The sequence below is a fragment of the Trichosurus vulpecula genome, chromosome 1, assembly GCF_011100635.1.
Source record: "Trichosurus vulpecula isolate mTriVul1 chromosome 1, mTriVul1.pri, whole genome shotgun sequence".
Taxonomy (NCBI): Eukaryota; Metazoa; Chordata; class Mammalia; order Diprotodontia; family Phalangeridae; genus Trichosurus; species Trichosurus vulpecula.
This window is the reverse complement of record NC_050573.1, coordinates 24,248,452-24,271,499: the sequence shown is the minus strand read 5'-3', so window position 1 is coordinate 24,271,499 and position 23,048 is coordinate 24,248,452. Positions and strand designations below refer to the sequence as shown.

Below are 23,048 nucleotides of genomic sequence, written 5' to 3'. Positions count from 1 at the left end.
TTCTCTTCCTTCTTCTCCCTTCCTCTCTCTCTCTCTCTCTTTTGCTATCTCTCTCTCGTTCTTTCTCTCCCTGCCTCTCTTTCTCTCTCCCTCCCTTTCTGTCTCTCTCTTTGTCTCTCCTGCTTCTCTGTCTCTGTGCCTCTCTTCCCCCACTCCCTCTCCTTATGTCTGACTGGTTGGTGTCTCTCTTTTTCTACCAGAGCTCCCGGAGAATTGATGATGATGCCTTAGAAGAGCAAATAAGACAAACCAATGAGGACTCGAGAGCGCTAAGGGAACTGATGGAAGGAGAAAGAGGGAAACTGAGGCAGAGCCTAGAAGAATTACAACGACTTCACAGCCAGGTGAGTGCCTCCTCAGCCGAAAAGGAAGGGGGATACCAGCCTTACTGGGTCCTCTCAGTACCCCGGGCATGAGCCTCCCAGGTGGCTGCAGTGTGTAGATTGACTGGAGGGCTGGATTTGGCATCTGGAAAACCTGGGGTGGAATCTTAAATTTGTGTGACCATGCACATGTCACACCTCCAGTTTCGTCATCTGGAGGAAATGGAGATCAGACCAGTAGCACCCACTACAGGGCTGTCTGAAGGCTCAAATGAGAGAATGGATGTCAATCACATTTTTTAAACTTTAAAGTCATATCTAAATTTCGGTGATTATTCTTCTTAGAAATAGCTGTCTTTATCACAGGCAAAGTGGTGTCTTGGAAAAGCCACTGAATTTGAAGTCAGAGGACCTGGGTTCTAATTCTGCCTCTGCCAGTGACTTTGAAAGGTCACTTCCTCTCAGTTTCCTCCTCTGTGACTGAGAGGGTTGGACTATATGGCTTCTTGGAAGCCACAGGAGGGGTCTCTTCAGCCTTTAAAGCTCTGGTCCTGGGATCCAATGAGTAGATGGCCTCTGAGATCCCTGCTACTTCTCAGTCTCTGATCCTTGGGGGACCTCTGCTGTTTGCCAGGCTGGAGAGGAAGGGGAGGGGCTAGGGCTTAGCACTGAGTGAAATTGGCCGGAGCAAAAATGCCTGATGTGCCACTGTATGGCACGCTGCCTTCTACGTGGCTTAATAAGTCTGCTGGATGCCAGTGTCTGCAGAGTCAGTTTTCCCGGAACACTTGAGTAAATGGATAATGTTGGTGACTTTCCAAAGGCTATTTAGCAGGAAAGTCTGCACACAAAGGGACAATTAATTTTTTACAGGTCTCCTCCTTCAAATCAGGGATCCTTCTACCAGCCCTCTTATAAAAACAAACAAACACCAATTGCCAGCCAATTCATCCTTAGCAGAAGTTACAGTGGCTACCAGGGGTGAGGAACCTATGGCCACGTGGCCCTCTAGGTCCTCAAGTACAGCCCTTTGATTGGATCCAGTGGCCTCAAGGCTGCAGTATCAGTCAAAAGACTGCACTTGAGGACCTAGAGGGCCACATGTGGCCTTGAGGCCGATGGTTCCCCACCCTTGGCACTAGCTATGGGCCCTTTGCACTAGGTTGTAGTTTCCTCTAGGGCAACTAGGTGGCGCACTGCATAGAACCCTGGGCCTGGAGTAGTCTGGCTTCAGATACTTATTACCTGTGTAACCCTGGGCAAGTTACTTAACCTCTCTTGGTCTCAGTTTCTTCATCTATAAAATGGAGGCAATAAATGGAGGCACCCCATTTTCCAAGGCCGTTATAAGGATCAAATGGGATAATATTTATAAAACACTTTGCAAACTTTAACTTTTATAATACTTTAATAAACATTTGTTATTTTTATCATTCTCAAGGCAGGTGGTGCAGTAGCCAGGCCAAGAGTTCAAATCTGGCCTCAGACACTAGCTGTGTGACCTTGGGGAAGTCACTTAACCCAATTTACCTCAGTTTCCTTATTTATAAAATGAACTGGAGAAGGGAATGACAAACCACTCCAGTATCTTTATCAAGAAAATCCCAAATGGGGTCATGAAAAATCAGACACGACTGAAAAATGACTGAAAAATGATTATTCTCTCTCCTTTGGACAACAGAGAAGGGATGTATATGGAAGCAGAGCTACAACTAGGGTGGAGCGACTAGGGCTTTATAACAGGGTGCAGAGATGTAGACTTCACTGACCGTACTTAGACTCCTCCAGCAGGTAAACATAGGTGAGCTTTTTTTTTTTAAACCAGTCTCATGATTTCATTGGCATAGGGTGCTACCTGTAAGGATTTCCTCTACCAAAGTGTATCAGTACCTACCTTATGACTTGGGGTCTTAGAGCTGCTTGGTGGCACTGAGAGGTTGAAGGACTTGCCGAGGATCCCACAGTTGGTATGTTTCAGCAGCAGGACTTAAAACTAGGTCTTCCTGGCTCTGAGGCCAAGTATCTATGCCTTATGCCAGGCTGCCCCTCTAATTAGTTAAAATAAGATGCTGCCAAATAGTGTGCTTCCTTTCTTCTCCCTCCCCCTCCCCAGTCCTACCTGGTAGCTATATCCCAGGTGAGCTTCTCCCCTTCCTTGGCCTAACTGGTGGCAGCAAGCAGCAGCCTCATACCCAGGGTCCAAGCTTTATTCTCCGTCTCTCCAGCACAGGTGGTGAGCCACTGGAGCCTCGCATGAAGCCGTCCAGTGTCAGGGAGCCCATGACCTCTGAAGGCAGCCCATACTATTTGGGGATAACTCTCTTTGTTAGGAAGTTTTTTCTGACATCCAGCTGAATTTGCCTCCCTGTGACTTCTTAATGACTCCCTTGCTTCTGCTTCTTCTTTTTTTTTTTAGAGGGGGGCAGGCAGGGCATTTGAGGTTAAATGACTTGCCTAAGGTCACACAGCTAGTAAGTGTGTCAAGTATCTGAGGCCGGATTTGAACTCAGGTGCTCTATTCGTTGTGCCACCTAGCTGCCCCTCCCTTTCTTCTTAATTTTCATCTCTGGGGCCAAGCAGACAAAGTCTAATCCCCTATATTCAGCAAAGTAGTACAATCTAGACCTTGAACCTAGAACCCTAGACTTGAAGTCAAGAAGACCTGAGTTCACATCTGGCCTCAGACACTTTACTGAGTGTGTGGCCCTGGGCAAGCCGCTTAACCTCCATTTCTTCATCTGTAAAGTGGGGGTAATGATAGCCTCTTCCTCCCAGAGTTGTTATGAAGATCAAGTGAGATCGATTATAACAGATGGCTCTCTCAAGTCATCTCTAGCTTTAAATATACGATCTTGTCAGGCAGCTGGGTGGCTCAGTGGCTGGAACACCAGGCCTAGAGTCAGGAAGACCTGAGTTCAAATCTGGCCTCAGACACTTACTAGCTGTGTGACCCTGGACAAGTCACTTCACCCTGCTTGCCTCAGTTTCCTCATCTGTCAAATGAGCTGGAGAAGGAAATGGCAAACCCCTCCAGTATCTTTGCCAAGAAAAACTTTAAAGAGCTGGACACCACTGAACACTGGGAGGCTGATTCCTTTATGGAATTGTAAGGTTATTAATTTTCAGCACATTTCTCTTACCGTATCATTTTATCCTCATTATACCTTTCAGAAATGGGCAGGGGTTTTTTTGCTATCAGTTGATCCAAGGAGAAATTGAGGTTTAGTGACTAGCACTTAGTCACAATGCCTGGAACATAGTAGGTGCTTAATAAATGCTTGTTGACTGATTATAGCCAAGATCAGATCGTTGCCATGGTCTCCTTACCCCTTCCTCCCTTCCATGAGATCAGTCATAGGAGTTAGAGCTGGAAGGATTTTAGATTATCGCTGTTTTTTGATACAGCTGAAGCCCAGAGAGAGAAAATGTTTGACTAACACCATCTAGGTAATATGTGGTAGAGGTGAGTAAGGCTTTCCCACTCCAAATTCACTGCCTCCCACTCTTCCTTTTGAAGGTGGCACAGTGGATAGGATGCTAGACCTGGAGTCAGGAAGACCTGAGTTCAAATGTGGCCTCAGACACTTACTAGCTGTATGACAAGTCACTTCACCCTGTTTGCCTCAGTTTCTTCATCTGTAAAATGAGCTGGAGACGGAAATGGCAAACCTCTCCAGTATCTCTGCCAAGAAAACCCCACACGGGGTCACATAGAGTCAGACATGACTGCACAACAACAACGGCCCGGGTTCCAGTGCTTTCCTATACCAGTGAGATACCTAAGTCACACAATGGATAGAGCTAAGCCTGCAGTCAAGAAAACCTGAGTTCAAATTCAGCCTCAGGCATTTCTTAACTGTGTGACCCTGCACAAGTCACTTATCCTCTGTTTGCCTTAGTGTCTGTAAAGTAAAGCACCCACCTCTCAGGCTTGTTATGAGGCTCAAAAGAGATAATATCTGTAAAGCACTTAACATAGTGCCTGGCACATAGTAGGTGTTTAATAAATGCTTGTTTCCTTTCTTCCCATGTGGTCTAGCCAGGGGGTCGTAGAGAGGAAATATGACCTCCTCAGTCCTGGACGCTGGACAACCTACATACTCATTCTTTTTTTTGGCTGCCAAGACAAGCTGTTGATTCATATTGATGCCACTAAAATTAATGTCCTACTTAAGTTCAATGGTACAAGCCTTTATGTGCTAGTTACTATGTGCCAGATACAGCACTGGGTGCCAAGTGTTCAAAGACAAAAACCAAATAGTCCCTGCCCTCAAGGAACTTATATTCCCTTCATTAAAGGAGTTTTAAAATGAATAATATGAGATCCATAAAGGGCACTTTTTTATACCCACTTGGCAGACGAGAAAAACTGAGGTTTAGAGAAAGGAACTTGATTTGTCCATAGCCACACAACTAGCAAGTCTTGAGCAAGGCTTCTTAACATTTTATTTTCACTTTCTCTGACGTGGACCCCTCTGGCAACCTAGCGATACCCTTGGACCCCTTCACGTCTAAAAACTGAAAATGAAAGTCCACAGGCTTTGCAGACTAACTCCAAACCAAGCTCCTTTTAAAATACATACGATAAAATACAAAGGATACCAATTGTATTGAAATAGTTATCAAATTGCTTTAAAAAAAAAAAAAACAACTTCCCAAACCCCAGAGTAAGAACCTCTGCCTGACCCAGGGCTCTCCTGACTGTAGGCCCCTTGCAGTAAGACCAAGCTGGTGTACACAATGTCCTTGCTGGCGTTATGGCACCCCACTTCTCAAGCCTAACATTATACTCTAACTGAGAAGTGACATCACTACACCACGGAGACCAGGGCTTTGTCCCAGGGCACCAAATGAAGAAGGCCGCACTTATAGGCCTGAGTGTTCTTCCCTTGCTCTCCCAGCTCCAAGGGTGACCTGCCCAGGAGCAGCCTCAAGCTAGTGACCTTGGGGGTCCTCATCGCTGGCAGGTAAACTGCCCCACTCCAGCCTCGGTACCCACCCCAAAGGCTGAAAGGAACCTCAGAGCCCCTTCATTTAACTGAGGAGGAAACTGAGGCCCAGAGAAGCATGGCTTGTCCTGGATTATTCAGTTGGTAAATTACATTTTTGGGGGTGGGGAAGAAATTGGGGTTAAGTGACTTGCCCAGGGTCTCACCACTAGTAAGTGTTTGAGGTCAGATTTGAACTCAGATCCTCTTGACTCCAGGGCCAGTAAATTACCCATAGCAAGCCTTTTGTTTTGTTTTGTTTTCATTTTTCCCCACTTAATAGTATTTTATTTTTTTCAATTACATGTCAAGATAGTTTTCAGCATTCATTTTTATAAGATTTTGAGTCCCAGTTTTTTTCTCTATCCCTCCCTCCTCCCCACCCTCCCCAAGGCAGTGTACAATCTCATATAGACTGTCCATGTGCGGTCATATCAAACATATTTCCACATTGGTCATGTCATGAAAGAAGAATCTGAACCACAGGGAAAAACCATGAAAAAGGGAAAAAGAGCAATTAGTCTGCCCTGCTCTGCATTCAGATGCCACCGTGCTTTCTCGGGTTGTGGATGGCATGATGAATCTATTGGGATTGTCTCAGATCATTGTATTACTAAGAAGAGCTAAGTCTGTCATAGCCCATCAGCGCACAATGTTGAGGCTCCGCAGAGATGATGTATAGAAAGCTCTTTCCAGACCCTAAAGTGTGGGACCATGAAAAGAATGCTGGATTTGGAGTCCAAGGACTCAGGTTCAAATCCTGGCTCAGCCATATACTATCTGGGTGACCTGGAACAAGTCACTTAACCTCTCTGGGCCTCCGTTTCCTCCTCTGTAAGATGAGGGAATTGGGAGAGACACTGTGGAGAACAAGACAAAGGCCTGGAATCGGAGCCACTCATTCTTCTTTTTAGATTGTTACTGATCAGAATTTATTTTGAAGTCACGCTGTAGCAGCATCAGAACAGACTGAGTCAGCAGGTCAGGCTGGGCAAACACTTGATTGGAGCCATGCTTCCATGGGCTATGGCAGGCGGTGCCTCAGATGCTCATCAGCCGAGTGATCGGGCCTCGGTTTCCTCATCAGAAAAATGAAAGGATCGGGAGGCCTCTGGGATCCTTTCTAGCTCTGTCTGTGATATGTTATGGTTTGGAAGATGAGGGGGCTGCCCTAGGTGACCTCTGAGGTCCCTCTCAGCTCCAGACCTAGATCTTATAAGCTTCCTGAGCCTCCTCATCAGCAAAATAAGGGGATGGGGCTGGATGACCTCTAAGGATGACCTTCTGGCTCTGCACCTAAGACCCCGTGATGCCTGAAACCCCAGAGACAAAGAAGGCGACCAGAGCACGCCGGCCCCTCTCCTCTGCTCCCTGCTGACTTCTGGCCGCCCACATTCCCTTGCAGCCAAATCTTCCAACCCACCAGGACAAAATGGAGAAGATGGGATCCATTTTCTGTATTAGAAAGAATTTGTCACTGATCTAGAAGCCTAATTAGCATTCCGAGGCTCAGCTTAAGAACGAAGCCTGCTGCTTTCTGCCTGTCAGCTCGTGAAAATGTATTTGCTCTTGAGTATCTCGATATAGCAAAAGAGGAGGTTCACTGATGGGGGTCCTCTCCTTATCGAAGAGCAGAAACAGAGCAGGAAGAAAGGGCTACAGGCAGACTGTTTAAGAACCCATGTCCACAGAGGTGGTTTAGAGGGCAGGGTGGTGTAGTGGTTAGAGCACTGGACCTAGAACCAGGAGATCTAAGTGGGTTCAAATCCCACTGGAGACTGGAGATCAGAGGCTCACAGATTTAGAACTGAAGGGAGCTTAGAGGCTTAATGACTTGCCCAGAGTCATTTACCTAGTGGTTAAGGTGGGATCTGAAACCAGGTCTTCCTGACTCTGAGTCAAAGCTTTTTTTTTTTTTTTTTGCAGGGGGGAAGGTAGGGCAATTGGGGTTAAGTGACATGCCCAAGGTCACACAGCTAGTAAATGTATCAAGTGTCTGAGGCTGGATTTGAACTCAGGTCCTCCTGACTCCAGGGCCGGTGCACTACTCACTGCGCCACCTAGCTGCCCCTACAATGCTCTTACTAGCTGTGTGACCCTGAACAAGTCACTTGACCGCTCTGTGCCTCAGTTTCCTCATCTGTAAAACGGGGAGGGGAAATGAACTCGATGGCCTTTAAGCTCCCTTTCAGCTCTAGATCTGTGACCAATCGGTAATTATGAACATGTCCAGCCAGTCATCAGCTGGGCTCACTACTGTGGACTTGGTTTTAACTAGAATAGCCAGCCACTGCGTCCTCCAGCGACAAGCCTGGGAGGTGGAGCTTGGGTAGGTTCATAAGCATGCCATAGTAGATGAACCGCTCAACCTGGCAGCCGGAGTATCTGGCTTTATCTCTCTGGGTCTCAGTTTCCCCATCAGGATCACAAATTTAGAGCCAGAAAGGACCTCACAAGCCGTCTGGTCCAACCTCCTTATTTTTCAGATGGGGAAACTGAGAGCCAGGGATGAGTGACTTGCCCAAGGTCACAGGGTAGTAAGTGGCAGTGACAGGATTTGAATCCAGATCCTTTGATGCCAAATACAACACACTTTCTACCACACCGAGCTTCCTCCCAAGGTAATAACACCTGAGGCACTCACCTCATAGCATTAGAGTGAGCCTCCAATCAGATGATTTATGGAAAGCATTTTGCAAACTTTAAAACATCAAATAAAAATGAGTTATCAATCAACAAGCATTTATTAGCTTACCCAATCTGTGCCAAGCCCTGAGCTGGGGGCTGGTGATACAACAACAAAAAGGGAACAGAACCTGCCCTCAGGGAACTGGCATTCTCCTTGGAGAGGGAAGAGGGGTTACAACATATGGATTGTGATACCCAGAACAGGCCTGATGACATAGACCTACTGTGTGCCAGGCACTGTGCTACCTAAGCATTCCACAAATATTGTGTCATTGGATCCTCACAACAACCCTGGGAGGTAGGTGCTTTATTATACCCATTTTACAGCTGGGGAAACCGAGGCAGACAGAAGTGAAGAGTCTTGCCCAGGGTCACACAGCTAATAAGTGTCTGAGGCTAGACTTGAACTCAGGTTTTCCTGTCTCTTTCTTTCCAGTATGCCAACTAGCCTTCTATATGAAAGAAAATCTTTTTGTGAATCTCTGTAGTGCTTCGGGACCCTAAGAACTTGGGTGGGACTGAGTCTTTTTTGGACTGGATCTTTTAAAGAGGTACGGTGTGCTCTCTCTGGAATCAGCAGGCCTGGGTTCAAATGCTGCTTCCAACACTTGTAACCTGTGTGATGTTTACCAAATCCTTAACTCCCTGGACCTCCAATCTCTCACCTTTTAAAACAAGATGGTCGCTAAGTTCCTTTCCAGTTCTCCGTTTGTGATCCTGTGCTGGACATCAACCCTCCACTAGCAAATGTGCCTTAAGCAGTTAGGTGGCACAGCAGATAGAGTGTCCGGTCTGGAGTCAGGAGGACCTGAGTTCAAATCAGGCCTCAGATACTTCCTAGCTGCATGACCCTGGCAAAGTCACTTCACCCTGTCTGCCTCAGTTTCCTTATCTGTAAAATGAGCTGGAAAAGGAAATGGCAAAGCACTCCAATATCTCTGCTAAGAAAACCCCAAATGGAGTCACAGTCAGATATGACTGGAAAGACTGAACCACAACAAATTAAGCACCAACTCTGCTATGCCCTGGGGACACAAAAACCAATAAGCAATGGTATATACACTCTATTGGAGGGATACAGCATCATATATACAAGTATATACACAATAAAAACTTAGTAATTTGAGGGGGAGGGTAGGCATTAGCAGCTGGAATATTAAGAAATGCCACATGTAGAGTTGGCACTTGAACTGACTTTTGAAGGAAACGGGATTCTAGTAGGCAGTTTTGAGGAGAGAGGGCATTCTAGGCATAGGGGATAGCCAGGGCAAAAGCATGGAGATGGGAGATGAAAGTAGTAGGTGTGGATAATAATGATTGCTGTTGTTAATAATAATAGCTAACATTTATAAAGCACTTTTAAGGTTTGCAAGCCCTTTACATGGGAGACAAATGGGGGCATAGCAGAAAAAACACTGACTCTAGAGTAAAAGGCCCAGGTACAAATTCTACCTCTGACACTTCCTGGATGATCTTGGTCAAGTCAGCTTCCCTGGGCCTCAGTTTCCTCATCTGTAAAATGAGGAGGTTGGATTAAATGGCCTCTGAGGTCCCTTTCATCTCCAGACCTATGATTGATCCAATATTCCCTCATTTGATCAGCAGTAAAAGGACCAGCTCGAAGAGTGTATGTGAAGGGACATGATGTATGATAACACTAGAAAGGCAGCATGGAGCCAGGGTATAGAGGGCTCTAAATAGAAATTTCTGTTTGCTCCTAGAGGCAATAAGGAGCCAATGGAGCTTCTTGAGCAAAGGAGTGAGTCAGAGTCACACTTTAGGAAAATCATTTTGCCAGCTGTATAGAGAATGACATCAGGTAGGCAGACAACAAGCATTTCTTAAATATTTACTATGTGCTAAGCACACAATAAGCTGGGCACTGGGGACCCCAGTGAAAGGCAAAGACAGTGTTATAGCTGTGGTGTCAAACTCAATAGAAACAGATCCCTGTGGGTTGCATATTGATGTAGAAAACCACAAATTAACATTATCTATGTTGTATCATATTTTTATTTGTTTTGCTAAACATTTCCCAATCATATTTTTTGTCTTTGAATCTCTAGAGAGTTAGCTTAGCATAGAAGATAATGAGCCCACCTTAGCAACAGGAGGTCCTTTTTTAAAAAATTATTTAATATTTTATTTTTTCCCAATTATGTGTAAAGAGTTTTAACATTCTTGATAATTTCTTGAAAGATGATGTCTAGAGGCAGCTAGGTGGTGCAGTGAGTAGAGCATGGCCCTGCAGTCAGGAGGACCTCAAATCTGGCCTCAGACACTTGACACACTTACTAGTTGTGTGACCTTGGGCAAGTCACTTAACCCCAATTGCCCTGCCCTCCTCCTCCAAAAAAAAAAAAGAAAAAAAGATGCTGCCTAGGCTCTTTTTTTATCATGACTTTCAGGCAGTCCAATAATTCTTAAATTATCTCTCCCGGATTTATTTTCCATGTAAGTTGTTTTTCCAATGAAATATTTCACATTTTCTTTTATTTTTTCATTCTTTCAATTTTGTTTGATTGCTTTTTGATGTCTCATAAAGTCATTAGCTTCCACTTGCCCAATTCTATCTTTTAAGGAATTATTTTCTTCAGTGAGCTTTTACACCTCTTTTTTCTTTGGTCAGTTCTACTTTTTAAGTAGTTCTTCTCTTCATTGGATTTTTGTGCCTATTTTTACCATTTGGCCTATTCTGTTTTTTAGGGTGTTATTTTCTTCATTATTTTTTGTATTATATTTCTCGTATCACTCTCATTTCTCTTCCCAATTTTTCCTCTACGTCTCTTACTTGATTTTTAAAATCCTTTTTGAGCTCTTCCATGGTCTGAGACCAATTCACATTTTTCTTTCAGGCATTGGATGCAGGAATTTTGACTTTGTTGTCTTCTGAGTATATGTTTTGAACTTCCTTGTCACCATAGTAACTTTCTATGGTCAGAATTTTTTCTGTTGTTTCCTCATTTTCCCAGCCTATTTCCCAACTTTTAACTCTATGCTAAAGTGGGGCCCTGCTTCCCAAGTGGAGGGGGCACTATCCCAAGCTTCTGGTTTTTTGTGCAGCTGTTTTCAGAGGTAATTCTGGGAAACTATAAATTTTTGACTGTTCCAAAGTGGTATGATCTAGGGAAAGGTGTGTTTACTGTTTCCCTGTACTGTGCGCTGGTTTGTGAGCAGCCACAAGCACTCTTTTCAACCCTGGAATTGTGACCAGCGTCCCTATTCCTCTGTGGCTGCAAGCTCTGCTGTGCTAGTGTTCCTCCTCGGCCTGGGACTGCCACCCAGGACTGTGACCCAGTATAGGTAAAGCAACAGGGTCAATGCCCCCAGTGTCAGCAAAGAGACCCCTGTAATCTCCTTCTGGCTTGTTGTCTTATTTCCTTACTGTCTGTGGGCTGAGAGCTCTGGAAGCAGCTGATTCAGTCACTCCAAAGGCCTTTTCCTGGTTTGCTGGGACCTGATCTGAACTGGCACAGCCTGCTCCGAACTGCATTCCTCTCTCACCCTGGTGCAACAGACCTTTCCTGCAACCTGGAAATTTGTTCCACTCCATCTTTTTGTGGGTTCTGCTGCTTTAGAATTTGTTTAGAGTCATTATTTAAAAGTATTTGGAAGGGTTTGGGGGAGAGCTCAGGTGAGTCCCTGCCTTTACTCTGCCATCTTGGCTCCACGTCAAGATGTCTTGAGTTCAAGACCTGTCTCTGCCACATGCTGACTGTGTGACCCTAGGCGTGTTACAGCCTCTCAATGTGCTAGGCAGTTCTCTTAGGCTGTATAAGTTGCAGAGAGGGCTCTTCTTTTCCTAGAGTGACCTGTATTAATTAAATCACAGATTGCAGTACCTATCCCCAGTGCCAGCATTCTATTTGTTTATTTGGGGGTTCAACCAATGATTTTGTGAGTGTAGGGAACTCGCCCAGGGTGTGGAAACACCCTCCACTGATGCAGATGACCAAATACCCCACAATGGAGAGTTGCCTTGGGGTCCTGAAAGGTTAAGGACCTTCCCCATCATCACACAGCTAGTGTGTTTCAGAAGCAGAGCTTTGCACCCATTCCCTCCAGGTTACTTTGCTATGTAAGGTGCCTCTTGCCTGAACATATTAGATGTTTAATAGATGTCTATTGAATTGATCCTCCTAGAAAAACCTATGAGGAAAGTAGGGCAGGTATAATCCAAATTTTACAGAAGAAGGAAACTGAGGCACAGAGGTTTGCCTAAGGTCACAAATCATTGATTGAGGCCCCTTAAAGTCGTGGCCATGCAATCTTCCTGTACCACCTCAAGGGTAATTTAGTATCCCTTTTAATATCTTACTAAAATTCTTTAGAGTTACTTAATATCTTAATAGGCATCTGGGTAGCACAGTGGATAAAGTACTAGACATGGAATCAGAGAGACTTGAGTTTGAATCCTACCTCAGGGCTTTTCTAACTATGTGACCTTGAGCGAGTCTTTCTATTTCTCTTGGACTCAGTTTTCTCACGTGTAAAAAGGTGATCATAATAGCACCTACCCCCCAGGGTTGTTGTGAGGATCACATGAGACAATACATGCAAATCACTTTGTAAACCTCAGAGTGCTATGTAAATGTGAGTCATTATTATTATCATTATTTTTATTATAGCATCTTCATTACATGTGTCACGAGTGACCAATGGGTAGCACTGACTTGAGCTCTCAGAGTGAGCAAGCTTCAGGCTCATCATCTTAACTACTTCAGACTAAATCTGAATTTAAATCTAAATCCTCTCTCAAGCACCTACCAGCTGTATGACCTTAGACAAGTCACTAAAACTCAGCAGTCCTCAGTTTTCTCCTCTATAAAATGGAATGATCCCCAATGTCCCCTTCTGGCCCTGAATCCTGTGATCCTCCAAAGTAAGAGAAAGACCACCAGATTTTGAATCAGAAGACCTGGGTTTAATTCCAAGTTCTAACACTTACTAGCAGTGTGACCCTGGACAAGTCACTTAACCCAATTTACCTCCATTTCCTCATCTGTAAAATGAACTAGAGAAGGAATGGCACACCACTCCAGTATCTTGGCCAAGAAAACACCAAATGGGGTCACAAAGATTCAGACATGATCTAAAAACCACTCAACAGCAATATTTGAATGACTGGCTCCTGTGTTTGCACTTTATAAATGGTTTCGCTGCAACTCTGATCTTTTCATCAGAAATGCTTGGAACTCCTTTATTTCATTAAATTTCCCCCATAAGATTATAAACAGTTTTGCTAGATTTGGTTGTTAGACTATCTCCTGTGATATATTGAAGTGTGTGTGTGTGTGTGTGTGTGTGTGTGTGTGTGTGTGTGTATCCTGGGGGGGAAATATATATATACATACATATACATATGTGTATGTATCTCTGTGTGTATATATATATATATATGTGTGTGTGTGTATATATATATTTATATATGTCTGTGTGTGTATTATATATACATACACGTCTGTGTGTATGTATTCTGGAATGCTGTATTTCAAGCCCTCTGCTAAATCATCTGTGATTCATTCTATGAATCTGTTCCTCAGTACTTGAATTCTTTCTGGCTGCTTGCAGCATTTATTCTTTCTTTAATCTAAGAACTCTAGATTTTAATCCATAATCTTCCTGAGGGGCAGCTAGGTGGCATAGTGAGTAGAGCACCAGCCCTGGAGTCAGGAGGACCTGAATTCAAATCTGGCCTCAGACACTTATACACTTAATAGCTGTGTGACCTTGGGCAAGTCACTTAACCCCAATTGCCCTGCCTTCCTTCCTCCAAAAACAAACAAACAAACAAAAAAAGAAAAACATAATCTTCCTGAGAGTTTTAATTTTCAGGAGATGACTGGTGGATTTTATTTCCGCTTTGTCCTTTGGTTCCAAGACTTCTGGGCAGTTTTTATTTATGATTTCTTGAAATACGAAATGTTTCTTGAAATCTGTCCCTTTTCTTAGCCATAGATTTCAGGTACTCAAATAATTCTTAATAAATTATCCCTTTTTATTGGTTTTCAAGGTCAGTTTTTTTATACGAGGCCCCTTATATTTTCGTCTATTTTTTTAGTCAGCCCTTTGACTTTGTTTTAATATTTCTTATTGTCTCATGGAGTCATTATCTTCTATTTGGTCCATTCAAATTTTCAAAGTTTGTTCCTTAAGCAAGGATTTGAACCTTCTATACGAAGCCGTTAATTCCCTTTCCAATTCTTTCTTCCATAGATATAATTTCTTTAACAATTTTTCCTCTAGTGTTCTCATTTCATTTGTAAAAGACATTTTTAACCTTTTTAAAAATCTCTTTTAGGAATTCCAGCTGAATTTGTGTCTAAACTGTATTTTTCTATGAGGCTTTGCTTATAGACATTTTAGAGTCATTCTTCTCTTCTGAATTTATTTCTTGAATGTTCCTGTCACCATAATGTCTTTTATGGTGGTATTCTTTTTTTAAATATTCTCATTCCTCCAGTCTATTTCCTGACTTCAGAATTTATGTTAAGGTGAGGCTCTGCACATTTCTGGAGACAATGTCCAGCTAGTCCTCCTACTGCTTTCTTGAGTTATTGATTGTTGCATTATTTAAGACTCTCAGGGAGTGCTCAGGCTAGAGACTTGCAAGCTGTAAGTACTCTCAAAGTGGTCTGATCCAGGGCAAAATCTGGTTTCTTCCCTCTTCATCCAAGTTCTGCAAGCTCTTGATCTGGGTTTGGGTCTGAGCCACATGCCTATGGGCTTTCTCCATTTGGAGTTACAGTAGACTGCAGAAGGAAGGAAGGAAGGAAAGACTTATTAAGCATCTGTCATGTGCTGAGCACTTTACAAATATTATCCCACTTAATCTTCACAACAACCCTGGGAGGTGGGTGCTATTATTATTATCTCCATCTTACAGCTGAGGAAACTGAGACAAAAAGAGGTCGAGTGACTTGCCCAGGGTCATATAACATAAGTGTCTGAGGCTGGACTTGAACTCAGGTCTTCCTGACTCCAGGCCTGGTGTTCTGTCCAATGTACCACCTAACTACTTCAGACTGGGCTGGAAGCTGGAAATGAGAGCCCCCTCTGTTTCTGGGGCTTCAAACCACATTGCAGCTATTTTCTTCTCAACTTGCTCTTTGCTCAATACATAGCCTAGGGCCCTCACTGCTTCTTACCCTGGAACATTACATCATCCCTAGGCCCAGGTCCCATTCTCAGTCTGCCCTTGATCTGGGGAGTGACTGACAAAGCTACCAGTTTGCATCTATTCTTGCTCCTCATACAAGATTAAGCCCCTGTGTACTTGATTTGGGATCTCCTCTTGCCCTGGGTGCACACATAGTCTTTCCCTAGGCTAGAATGCTTTTCATGGCTGTTTCTGTCTGGATTGTCCCCCTTGTGCATAGACCTCTCTTTTTGCCAACTTGACTGGAAAAAAATTGAGTCACTATGACTTTTTCTTGAATTTCTTAATTAGGACTTGGTCTAGCACATTTTCTACATCTGTTTGGAGGAGTCATAGAGTAGAGCTGGCCTTTACTTCTCCCTGCTTCTTTACCATCTTGATTCCCTACAACTAATAATAATAACAGAATGATTAATATCATAACTGACTTTTCTATAGCCCTCCAGAGTTTTCAAAGCACTTTACATACACTTCCTCTTTGAAGACTCAGAACAACTTTATAAGATAAGTATTATGATTTTTTCCCATTTTACAGATAAGGAAACAGAGGCTCAGAGAGGTTAAGTGACTTGCCAAAGTAACACAGCTAAGTGTTGTGGTTGAGATTTGAATCTAGTTCTTCTTGAATCCAAGAAAAATAATGAGGTGTCACCATTGATCATATCACCTGTAGGGCTTAAGAAGCAACATGGTCTGGTGGATGGAGTAGTAAACTTAGAGTTAGGAAGTCTGCAGATCAAATTCCATCTCTCCTACTTTATCTAAGCCTCACTTGCCTCATCTGTAAAATGGGGCAGGGGAGAGAACACCTGTAAGTGACCAAACTTGCAGAGTTGTTGTAAGGTTCAAATAAGATAATGTATGTAAAGTGTCAGTAGGTAAAGTATTTAAGTATGTACATAAAATACGTAAGTTTGTAAAGATGGCAATAATCAGTTTTGGAGGAGTTGCAAAAAGGCAGGTACACTAATGCATTGGTGGAGCTGCAAATCAATCTATTCTGGAAAGAGATTTTAAATTATTAAAAGAAAGTGACTAAAATGTCCTTGTAGTTTGACCCAAAGATTCCACCACTAGACACATCCCCCCACAGAAGTCAATGACAAAAAATTTACATCATGTCATACTTTTTTGGTTATGTCGCATGATTTTGCTGAATTTATTTTTTCCTCCCTGATTTTATTATGAATTACGACTCCCTAGGAAAGAGGAATAAGGAAGCACACATCAAAAACTAGGAATGAAAAATGCATCTTTTTAAAGTGCTTCGTAAACCCTCAAGAGTTATGGAAATGCCAGGTGTTATCCAAAGAACATTTGTTAACGACATTGTGGTCATGTGGTCAATGTAATACTGCACGTGTAAATCGTATTGTCATTCATACATTGTACTACTGCTATGTGGAAATTAAAAGATAAGTATAAAGGCCTGTAATCTCCTCGGCGACAATAATAGTAACTGACACACAGAGCACCTTGTGTACTTATCGCTGTGAAGGAGGCGCTGGTATCATATCCATTTTACAGATGAGGAAACTAAGGCTCAGAGAGGTTAAGTGATTTGTGCAGGAGCACACAGCTAGTAAATGCAGAGGAAGGATTTGAACTTGGATTTTCCTGAGTTCTGGACCACCGCTCCACCCACTACGCACGACTGCCTCTCCTGATCTCATTGAGCATCACAACACAACAACCCTGTGAGGGAGGGACTACAGAGACCACTACTGTTACTATTCCCAATTTACGAGTGGGAAAACGGAGGCTCAAGGAGATCAAATGGCCTGTCCATGGTCACACAGCTAGCATGTGTCAGAGGTGAGATTTGAACCCAAGGTCTTTCTGAGCCCAGGTTTAGAGCTGTCCACTAGGCCAGTGCTGACCTTCTAGCATAGGAAAATCGATTTAGAGCTGAAAGGTATCGTGGAGGACATGAAGCCCAAACCCCAACTTTTTACAGATGAAATAAAAAGCAGCTTGTAAGTGTCTGAAGCAGGATCCCAGGTTTTTCTTAGTCCAGGTCCAGCATTCCATCTACCAGGCAGCTGTTCCCTCTACACTAAATGTTGGGTCCTGGGGTTAGAGCTGGAGGGACGTCAAAGACATCTGGTCCAACCCTCTCCACACCCCCACCTCACCCCACTGTTAGAGACAAGAAAACTAAGGCCCAGAGCAGTGATCACCCTGGCAGTAAGCAGTAGGGTCTGAGAAGATGCAGAGCTTAGGTGAAAAGACATTAGATGGTAAGTCAGCTGGAACCCGGCTTCTGACATTTGCCAGCTGAGTGGTGCAGGGAAGTTTTTAACCCCTAAGAGCCTCAGCTTCCTTATCTGTTAAGTGGAGATAATACACTTGAATACGCAACTCACTGGGATGCTGTAAAGAAATTGTAAACTTGAAGATTTGCGAGAAACATGAGTTATCTCTCTTCCCTGGCCCCTTTAGGCTGCTGAGGGAAGGAACATGATGTTTTAGCCACTGATCTCAAGCTCACTGTAGGATTCTTCTCTCCTTTTTTTTCCTTCCCTCTCCCTTTCCCTCTCGCCTCCGTCTCTCTCTTTCTCTCTCTGTCTCTCTCTCTCTCTCTCTCTCTCTCTCTTTCTCCCTCACTCTCTCTCTCTCTCTTTGTATGTGTGTATGTCTGTCTCTCTTTCCTCTCTCCTCTCTTTGTGTATGTATCTCTCTCTTCCTTCTCTTTCTCTCTTTGTCTCTCTATCTCTTTATCTCCCCCTTCCTTCTCTCTCTCCCTTCCCCTCCCTTTTCCCTTCCCCTCCCCTTCTCCCCACCTTCCCTTTTCTCTCCCCCTCCTCCCTCACCAAAGGTGCCCAGGCCTACAATGTAATGAAAAAACATCGGCTTTAGGGTAGAGGACCTAGGTTACAATCCCATCTCTCGTGCTCACTCCAGTTGTGCTATTGAGTCAGTCACTTAGTGTCCCTCAGCCTCAGTGCCATTGCCTATAAAATTGGGGTGGGGGCAGATTAGATGACTTCTGACACCCCTCAAAGCTATAAATCTACAGTCCCAAAATCCTGCCAGCCTCAGCTGAGGCAGCCACAGGTGGTGTGAAACAGACAGACTGTTGAGTGTGGAGTCAGAAAGACGGTCTGCCCCAAACATCGTCTATGTGACCTTAGGGAAGTCACTTCACCTTTGTGTGCTTCAGTTTCTTTATCTGTAAAATGGAGCCCTTATCTCACAGTTTTATTTTGATGATCAATGTATTTGATGATCATGTATTTAAAATGTTTTGTAAACTTTAAAGTACTAAATAAATGTTAGTTAACATTTGGTCCTGCACAACCTCCTTTGGTAGCTGCCATTGTTATCTTATTTTACTAATGAGGAAAATGAGGCTGATGGAGGTTAGGTGACTTGCCCAGGGCCACACAGCTAATGAATGTCTGAAGCTGGATTGGAACACAGGCTTTCTCGATTCCTTATCCTAGCACTCTATCCACCATGCCACCTAGGCATAATGATTGTTGTTGGGCAGCTAGATGGTGCACTGGGCTTGGGGTCAGGAAGACCTGAGTTCAAATTTGGCCTCAGACAATTTACTGACTGTGTGACTCGGGGCAAGTTATTTGCCCTCTGTTTGCCTCAGTTTCCCCAACTATAAAATGAAGCTCATTAACAGTACCTACCTCTCAGGGTTGTTGTGAGAATCAAATGAAATTTTGGGTTTTTTTTTTTAAAAGAGGAGGGGAGGTTTAGCACAGTGCCTAGCACGTAGTAGGTGCTATATAAATGCTTATTCCCTCCCTCCCCATCATCATTGTCATCATCACCATCATTTCATCTTGAGGCAGAGCTGTGGGATGGAGTTCTCACTGGCTTCTTTCTTGTTCTGGCTTCTACCAGGTGACGATGCTGAGCGTGGAGATGACAGCACTCAAGGAAGAGAGGGATCGTCTTCGAGTGACGTCCGAGGAGAAAGAAGCCAAGGAGCAGCTTCTCAAAGCCATCAGGGACCGAGATGAGGCCATTGCAAAGTAAGATGCTGCTCCGGTCCTTCACCCTATCAACACTGATATTTTGGAACATAAGTTCTATTTTGATTTTCATCGATCGCAATCTAAAGCAAATGCATTCCTAGGCTGTGTTAAAAAGGATATAGGATCCCGGATCAGGGAGTTTAGAGTTCTGCTCGCCTCCACCCCAGTCACTCCACATATCAGAAATACTGTGTTTAGTTCTAAATAACGCATTTTTGAAAGTATGATAAGCTGGAGAGACTACAAATTTAGAGCCAAGATGATCTTCCTGAAATACAGATCTGCCCATGTCACACAGACACAGACACACGCACATGCACACACACATGCACTAAACTCTAATGGCTCCAGGAACAAAGATAAACTCCTCCGTTGGTCATTCCAAGTCCTTTATAACCTAGCACCACCCTACCTCCACCTTTCCAATCTTCTTACCCTATACACCCCTCCAAGAAATCTCCTGTCTGGTAACAGGCATTTTTTTTGGAGGGGGGAAGGCAAGGCAATTGGGGTTAAGTGATTTGCCCAAGGTCACGCAGCCAGTAAGTGTGTCAAGTGTCTGAGATCACATTTGAACTCGGGTCCTCCTGACTCCAGGGCCAGTGCTCTACTCGCTGTACCACCTAGCTGCACCCCCAGACATTTTCACTGGCTGTCACCCATGCCTGGAATACGCTCCCTCTTCATCTCCACTCCAATCAATAAACATTCATTAAGCACCTACTATGTGCCTGACACTGTGCTAAGCACAGATGATACAAGTCCCAGCTAAAATCCTACCTTCTAGAGGGAGCCTTTTCTGATTCCTTGAATTCTAATGCCTTCTGTCTGGTCATTATTTCCACTTTCTCCTGTATATAACCTGTTTGTACATGGTTATTTAGATGTTGCTTTCCCCATTAGATTGAGAACTCCTTAAGGGCAGGTGCAGTCTTTTGCCTTTCTTTGTATCAACTGACTGAGGAAGAGAATTCAGAAGACTAGTCCAATCCTCATTTTACAAATGGAGAAACTGAGTCATGGTGGTGAAGTGACTTCAAGCCAAGTAGAGTCAAGAGACATTTAAAGACTTCCTACGTACCAGGCATTATGCTAAGTGCTGGGGTTACAAAGAAAGGCAAAAGAAAAATCCCTGCTTGTCTATTGTCACACAGGAGTTCAGTGACATTGGACTAGACATGTAACCTGGCACTGTACACACAGGATCCTGGATTTAGCATGGATTTCAAAAGCCATCCAGTCCAATAGCTTCATTTTACAGGTAGAAAAAATAAGACAGAGAGCTTGTGAGTTCCCCACAGCCTCATAGCTAGTGAGCAACATTAGACTATAAATAGTGAATCTATCATCAGATTATACACACAGAATCAGAGATTAGAGCTGAAAAGACCATCGCGGTCATCTAGACCAACACTTCATTTGACAGATGAGGAAATGAAGGCACAGAGTGGTTCAATGACTCACCAGGGTCACACCATCAGTAAGTGTCAGAGGTGGTATCTGAACCCAAGTCTTCCTGCCTCTAAGCCCAGGATTGCAACCACTATGTCTCTACTCAAAGCCTTTCCACCTCAGTAGGACTTGTCAGCATAGTCTTTGAGAACTTGGGGTCTTCTCCTTGTCCCAAGGAAGCATCAGAGTATGGTCTCACTAGATGTCTTTCACAAGCACTATTCTTTTCTTATATAATTAAGATTTTTTATTTTTAGTTTACAATGCTCAGTTCCACATAATTCTGAGTTCCAGATTTTCTTCCCACCCCACCCCAAGATGGCATGGAATCTGATATATCTTCTACATATAACTTCGCATTGAACTTATTTACACAATAGTCAAGCTGTAAAGAAGAATCATGACCAATGGAATGAATCATGAGAAAGAAGAAACAAAACAAAACAAAAAAAAACAAAGGGAAAAAAAAAAGGAGAGCAAACAGTGTGCCTCAATCTGCATTCAGACTCCATAGTTCTTTCTCTGGATGTAGATAGCTCTCTCCATCATGAGTCCTTTGGAGGTATCTTTAAACCTTGTATTGCTGAGAAGAGCAAAGTCTATCAGGGTTAGTCATCACAGAAGCCATATATCTGTGGTTGTGTATAATGTTCTCCTAGCTCTGCTCCTCTCACTCAGCATTATATCGTGTAGGTTTTTCCAGGTTATTGTAAAGTCCATATCTTCCCCATTTCTTATAGTACAATAGTATTCCATTTCCTTCATATACCACAACTTGTTCAGCCAGTCCCCAACTGATGGGCATCCCCTTGATTTCCAAATCTTTGCTACTACAAAAAGAACCACTATAAATACTTTTGTGCATACATGTCCTTTTCCCACTTGTGTGATCTCTTTGGGATACAACCTTAGAAGTGGTATTGCTGGGTCCAAGGGTATGAACATTTTTATAGCCCTTTGGGCATAGTTCCAAATTGCTCTCCAGGATGGCTGGATCAGTTCACAACTCCACCAGCAATGTAACAATGTTCCAATTTTCCCACATCCTCTCCAGCATTTATCATTTTCCTGTTTTGTCATTTTGGCCCATCTGACAGGAGAGATGTGGTACCTAGGAGTTGTTTTGATTTGCATTTCTCTAATCGATAGTGATTTAGAGCATTTTTTCATATGCCTATAGATATCTTTAATTTCTTTCTCTGAAAACTGCCTGTTCATATCCTTTGACCATTTCTCAATTGGGAAATGGCTTGTATTCCTATAAATTTGGCTCAGTTCCCTGTATATTTTAGAGTTGAGGCCTTTATCAGAGACACTAGTTGTAAAGATTTTCTTCTAATTTTCTGCTTCCCTCCTAATCTTTTACAGAAACCCCCTTAAGCATATTTTGCGGTAGTCAATGACTATAGCAATCTACCCTTTGATAAACCCAAAGAATCCAGCTTCTGGGCTAAGAATTCACTATTTCACAAAAACTGGAAAATTGGAAAATGGTAGGGCAGAAACTGGGCATAGACCAATATCTTACACCATATACCAAAATAAAGTCAAAATGGGTTCATGATTTAGGAATAAAGGCTGATACAATAAGCAATTTGGGAAAGCAAGGAATAGTTTACCTATCAGATTTATGGAAAAGCAAAGAATTCATGACACAACAAGAGATAGAGAGCATTACAATATACAAAATGGATAATTTTGATTATGTTAAATCGAAATTTTTTTATATAAAAAAACACAAGCACTATTCTTAAAAAGAACTAAATTCTTTATTTCTTAAAAATAGTGATTTTATTTCTCATAAACAAAATGAGAAATTCTTAGACACCACCAGTAAACTGGTGCTTTTAAGGTATATTTCACACCCATGGCTGATATATCTTCCTCCTCTTTCCCAGCTCATGAAGGACATGAATTTCTAACTAAGATCCATAGTCAGACAAAATGCCAGCTAGGTGGTGCATTGGATAGAGGGCTGGGCCTGGAGTCAGGAAGAACTGAGTTCAAATCCAGACTCAGATCCTTGCTAAATGTGTGTCCCTGGGCAAGTTGCTTGCCTCAATTTCCTCGCCTGTAAAATAGGGGTAAGAGGAGCCCCTATTTCCTCTGCTTGTTGTGAGGTTAAAGTGAGATGATATTTGTAAAGCACTTTGCAAACCTTAAAGTGCTATAAAGATTCTGGGTATTATTATTATTATCACCACACTGGGTCGAGGACAATGAAGGCGATGAAGGGCTTAAGTGTGTGTCAAATGAGGATGGTGCTAGCCAAGAAGACTGAGTCAGGGGGAGACACATGAGAGCTGCCTTTGAGTATTTGAAGGGCTGTAGTGCAGAAAGTAAACAAGCATCTATTAAGCACCTACTATGTGCTAGGCACTGTGTTCAGTGAAAAGGGATTAGACTAGTTCTCTTTGGCTCCAGAGAGAGAACCAGGATCAAT

General features: G+C 43.2%; 1 protein-coding gene across 2 annotated transcripts in view; it reads left to right on the top strand.

Annotated features, from left to right (window-relative positions):
• Positions 1-23,048, top strand: part of BICDL1 (BICD family like cargo adaptor 1) — a 134,714-nt gene that overhangs the window by 91,152 nt on the left and 20,514 nt on the right. The window contains exons 7-8 of one of the 2 annotated variants that reach the window (XM_036740825.1): positions 201-344; positions 19,020-19,150. In XM_036740825.1, coding sequence (XP_036596720.1) covers positions 201-344; positions 19,020-19,150 — 275 coding nt within the window. The remainder of the gene's footprint in view (positions 1-200; positions 345-19,019; positions 19,151-23,048) is intronic. The other variant, XM_036740826.1, reaches the window with a different exon arrangement.